The sequence below is a fragment of the Gossypium arboreum genome, chromosome 9, assembly GCF_025698485.1.
Source record: "Gossypium arboreum isolate Shixiya-1 chromosome 9, ASM2569848v2, whole genome shotgun sequence".
Taxonomy (NCBI): Eukaryota; Viridiplantae; Streptophyta; class Magnoliopsida; order Malvales; family Malvaceae; genus Gossypium; species Gossypium arboreum.
This window is the reverse complement of record NC_069078.1, coordinates 60,809,926-60,815,219: the sequence shown is the minus strand read 5'-3', so window position 1 is coordinate 60,815,219 and position 5,294 is coordinate 60,809,926. Positions and strand designations below refer to the sequence as shown.

The 5,294-nt window shown below is 37.4% G+C and overlaps 1 protein-coding gene across 1 annotated transcript; it reads left to right on the top strand.

Annotated features, from left to right (window-relative positions):
• The first annotated feature begins 3,967 nt into the window (after positions 1-3,967).
• On the top strand, positions 3,968-4,540 carry LOC108455070 (uncharacterized). Its single transcript, XM_017753683.1, has one exon. It carries the CDS (start codon positions 3,968-3,970, stop codon positions 4,538-4,540), a length of 573 nt encoding a protein of 190 aa, XP_017609172.1.
• Positions 4,541-5,294: the final 754 nt, after the last annotated feature.

Sequence of the window (5,294 nt, the reverse complement as noted above, 5' to 3'; positions counted from 1 at the left end):
TTGGGAATAGGGAAGGATTTGATGAGAGCCTGATAAAAATAGTCCGTAGAAAATTAGTGGAGGGAAGGTCCCCGTTCAAGGTGGTGGCTAGCGACTAACCCCGCCCAAAGCCATGAAATTTTTTTACTGGAACTGTCGTAGGGTAGGGAGCCCTGCGGCAATTCATAAGTTGAGACAACTCCTTGCTATCAATGATCCTGATGTCATCTTTTTTAGTGAAACAACTCTGAGTAAATGAGTTTGAGCGTATTTGGGTTCGGTGTAGTATGGATAGCTATTTTGTTGTGGATCCGAATAGTCGCAAAAGTGGTTTTGCTTTATTATTGAGGGATAAGGTGGACGTGACTATACAAAATTTCTCGAAGCATCATGTGGGTTCTATGGTTAAAAATAAGAGGAATGATCATATTCATTTTATAGGCTTTTATGGTTATCTTAACCCTAATCAGAGACATTTGTCATAGAATACTCTTCAGAGGGTGTAGAATCTTGTCAGTGGGGATTGAATTATTTAGGGAGATTTTAATGAGGTGATGGATGATGCGAAGAAATGTGAGGGGAGACATAAGCCTAGAGTGGCCATGGATAACTTCAGGAAAGTTATGGATGATCTTGCCCTGATTAACATTAAGCCTAACAAGGGGTGGTTTACTTGGACAAACAATCACGATAGAGATAGAGTAGTTAGGGAACGACTTGAAAAATTCTTGGTTTCTGTTAGTTGGTTGGGTCGTGTTCCATCTTTAGCCTCGAGTGTGCTTCATTAGACTTGTTCAAACTATGATGTTGACTTGTTGGATACCTTAGGAAGGTGGTCGAGGTAGATACGAGGGATCCGAGGCTTTCTTTTAAGTTTAAGGCCTGATGGGCTAAGGAGAGTGAGGCTAAGGATATGATTAAAATGGTTTGGAACCAATGTAATGGGAATATGTTGACAGGGATTGAGTACATCAGCCTCCGTTTAAGTAGATGGCAATTCCGACGATTCAAAAGGGGTCAAAATTGTATGTTGGAGTTAATTGATCGGATTGATAAACTGATGGATGGGCCGATTTTGAACTCAAATATTGAAAGGTTGAGAGCCTCTGAGGTGGAGTTGGGTTGTCTGTATGAGGAAGAGGAGCGTATTGGGCTCAAAGGTCACGGATTCAATGGCTTAAGGAAAGGGACTGAAATACCTATTTTTTTTATGTTTGGGTGTCTAGAAGAAATAAAAAGAATAGGATCGGGGGTTTGAATAATTCGGAGGGCAATTGGGTTTCCGATGTTGATGGTGTTTGCCAGGTGGCTTGGGATTACTTTCATTCTCTTTTTAAGATCGAGGCTTGTGGTAACCTTGAGAGGGCATTGGGTTTGATTCTGATTTGTATCACCTCTGATATGAATATGGTATTGGACAGTTCTATTATGGACAATGAGCTTATCGATGCTTTTAATCAAGTGGACCCTTGCAAGGCCTCGGGTATTAATGAGCTCTCGGGCCTCTTCTATAAGGAAAATTAGGGGGTGATTGGTAAAGATGTACTTCAATTTTGTCATGAGGTTCTGGATGGGCATAAAGATATCTAGGGGTGTGCAAAATTCAGGTAAAACCGAAAAAATTCGGTTAACCGACTAAATTCGGTTAACCGAATTAATTCGGTCAGGGTTCAGTTAATAATTTTTTAAATTTTCGGTTAACGATTAATTAGGTTCGAAACCGGTCGGTTAACCAAATTTTTTCGGTTTAACCGAAAAATTAATAAATAAAATTATAATATATAAATAGCCCATTATTCACTCAAACCTAATCCAACATAAACTCAAATACCCAATCTAATATATATTAACCCAAGTACCCAACCCAATCATAAAAATTACAAATAATTTAATAAATAAAAATAAAAATAAAAAACATATAATTTTATACAAATAATTCAGTTAATTTTGTTAATTCGGGTAATTCGGTTAATTCAATTAATTCGGTTAATTTTATACTTTTTTTAACCAAAAATTAAAAAAACATATAATTTTCGGTTAATTCGGTTAACCAACTGAATTAACTGAAAAAAATTTGGTTCAGTTAATTTTTTTGAAAAAAATTCGGTTCGGTTAACGGTTAAAAATTTTGAAGGGTCGGTTAATTCGGTTAATGTTATTTCGGGTCAGTTAACCGACTGAACACCCCTAGAGATATCAATGACATCAATGAAACTATTATTGTTCTCATCCCCAAGATTGACAAACCTAAGGTTATGACTCATTTCCGTCCCCTTAATCTTTGCAGGGTTATCTATAAGATGGTTTCCAAGGTCTTAGGTAATGATTAAAAACTATTCTTTTGGCTTGCATCAATCAGAACTAGAGCACTTTTGTATCGAGGCGTATGATTCATGATAATTCCCACATTGCTCACGAACTTTTGCATTAACTCTAGAGTGTTGATAATTTCCACATTACTCACGAACATTACCTCTAGAGTGTTAAAAATGAGCCGAACAAAGGGTTTGTCATCAAACTCGACATTAGTAAAGCTTATAACCATGTGGAATGGGACTTTTTAGAGAAAGTGATGTTTTGTACGGGGTTTTCTATTTCTTGGGTCAATTTAGTCATGAAGCGTGTCTATACTGTGAGCTATGTTGTTAAATGTAATACCTCCCTCACTGATGTGATTATTCCTATGAGAGGGCTTCATCAGGGAGACCCTCTTTCGCCCTTTCTTTTCTTATTTTGTATGGAAGCGCTTTCTAAGTTACTTTTTGGGCCTAGATGGAGGGTAAGATTCCAAGGATTAAGTCTAGCCAGAATGAGCCCAGGATAAACCATATTTTCTTCACTGATATGCTTTCATTTTTGTTCGTAATAAGAAAGAGGAGTTTGAGACCATTAAGGATATCCTCAACTACTTAGAAATGGTCTCGATTTAAAAGGTTAATCCGTCCAACTCTATTGTCTACTTTAGCCCTAATACTTTGAGAGAAATCAAAGAGGTCAGCTAAGTGGCATCTTGGGCATGCGGGTTCTTAAGTCCATGGATAATTATTTGGGTTTGCTATTAATCATTGGTAAGAATAAGACGAGGGTGTTTTAGCATAGTATTGATGGGTTCTCTACTAGGATAAAAGGCTGGTTTAAAAGTCTTTTATCTTATGGTGGTAAGGATATATTCATTAAATCAGTTTTGTAATCTTTACTTACTTACGTACTTTTGGTTTTTCCTGTTTCCAGAGGCATCTTTGATGAGATTATCTCGAGGATGAGGAGCTTTTGGTGGGCAAAAAAGAGAAAAGACCGTGGATGAGCGATGATGGCATAGGATTCCCTTTGTACACCTAAGGGCATTGGTGGTCTTGGTTTCAAGGACTTGAGGCTATTCAATATTGCACTCCTCGGAGACAAGTGTGGTGGCTCATCAACAATAAGGATACTTTATGTTATCATGTTATCTGTTCCAAGTACTTTTTGGATGAGGATGTGCTTCATCCAAAGGCAGTAGATAAGCCCTCCTTCTCTTGGATGAGTATTTTGCATGCGGTTAAAGCACTTGGCACAGGTTTAGATGGCAAATTGGCGATAGCATGAAAGCTCAATTCAGTTTTGATAGATGGGGCATCGAGGGTCTTGATGGAAATTCTTTGAGGGCTTCTTACATTGGGTTTCGGGAGGCCTGGTGCGTGATTTGTAGAGATCTAATGCAAATGAATAAATTCAGGGTCAGGTGATGGAGCTTTATGGTGATGAGTTGGGTGATCTAATCTGTTCCTTATCGATTGTTCAACATGGTCTACCGGATCAGATAGTTTGGTTTCACAATAGAACGGGTTGCTATTCTTTAAAGTCTGGCTACTCTTGTCTCATTCTTAAGAAGTTGGGATATGGTCTGCATCATTTGCTTTGGCGAATTATTTGGAAACTCCACGTGCTTCCTAAAATCTGTATCTTTGCGTAGAGGGTTGGTCATAATGTACTTCCAACAAATGTTAAAATGGCTTCGATTTTTCAAGGTTTCGATCGAACGTACCATCGGTGTAGTCATAGGGATGAAACTTCTATCCATGCTCTTCGTGATTGCTCTAAGGCTAGTGCGGTTCTTTCTTTTTATGGGCTTGACGGATGCTTGCTTGAATCTAATTGTGAGAGTTGTATTGATTGGCTTGAGGATGCTACTTGCCTGTTGGATCTTAAGGTATTTGAGAATCTTATCATGGTTTTATGGAATATTTGGAACAACCGTAACAATGCCTTGTTTCGTGGTAAGAAGGATGATGCTCGGATGGTTTGGGAGCAGGTGAGAACATTGAGGAATGAATTTAGGATCTTTAACCTTACACATGCCCCGATAAACCCCAAGCCCTCTAGGACCTATAGGTGGATCAAGTCTCCGAATGATTTTGTGAAGATCAATGTTGATGCGGCTATTGTTGTCTCGGCAGTGGGCATTGGGGTTATTGCGTGGGATTGTGACGATTTTGTGCTAGGTGGCCGTGCGATTTATATGGATTATAATATGGATGTTGATTGGGCTGAGGCGGAAGCCTTAAGGGAAGGGATTATTTAGGCTTGTAACAACAATGTTACTAGGGCTATCTTTGAGACTAATTTACTGGTTTAGTTAATAGGATTAAGTCTCGTTGTAAGGACATTTCGATCTATGGCTATCTGTTGAAGGAAATTTTTGGATTGTTGGACTCCTTTATCGGTGTTAAGCTTGAGTGGGTAGATTGTTCGAGCAATAAAGTGACTGATTGTCTTTGTAAATTAGCCGTTAAAAAATGTTGTACCTTCTCTTTTGACATGGAGTATCCTAGCGATATCCATGAGCTTGTTATTGTCAATTCATGTTAATATGAGGTTGTGGCCTTCGAGCCCGTTTTTGATTTGGTCACTACTTATTGAATTTCAAATTTTTAATTTTAACTCAAATAGTAGCAGTTAAGTTCGTTAGATCATATTCTGCTATTAGTTTCATACCATATAAGTTATCGATTTAATCCATGTTCTCTAATTTGATCACTTTTAGTCCATATAATTTTTAAAATTTGAAATTTAAGTCTTCACTCAAACAATAACTATTAAATTTATTAATAAAAATGTTGTAGCTTTTTAAGTTTTATATAGAAATAGTAGGTCACTCATGTGATAATATGTTCATCGCATTCTAAAAATAACATAATTTAATATCTACCATTGAGTTAAGACTAAAATTTTAAAATTCAAAAAATACAGAAACTAAAAATGATTAAGGGTGGGTTTGGATGGGTGTTGTGTTTATCTGCGGTTAGTGTAAAAATAGTGGTGGTGGTGAGATTTGA

Excerpts from the sequence above, each read along its gene's own strand:
- LOC108455070 (XM_017753683.1), top strand. The coding sequence starts at position 3,968 with ATGGCTTCGATTTTTCAAGGTTTCGATCGAACGTACCATCGGTGTAGT.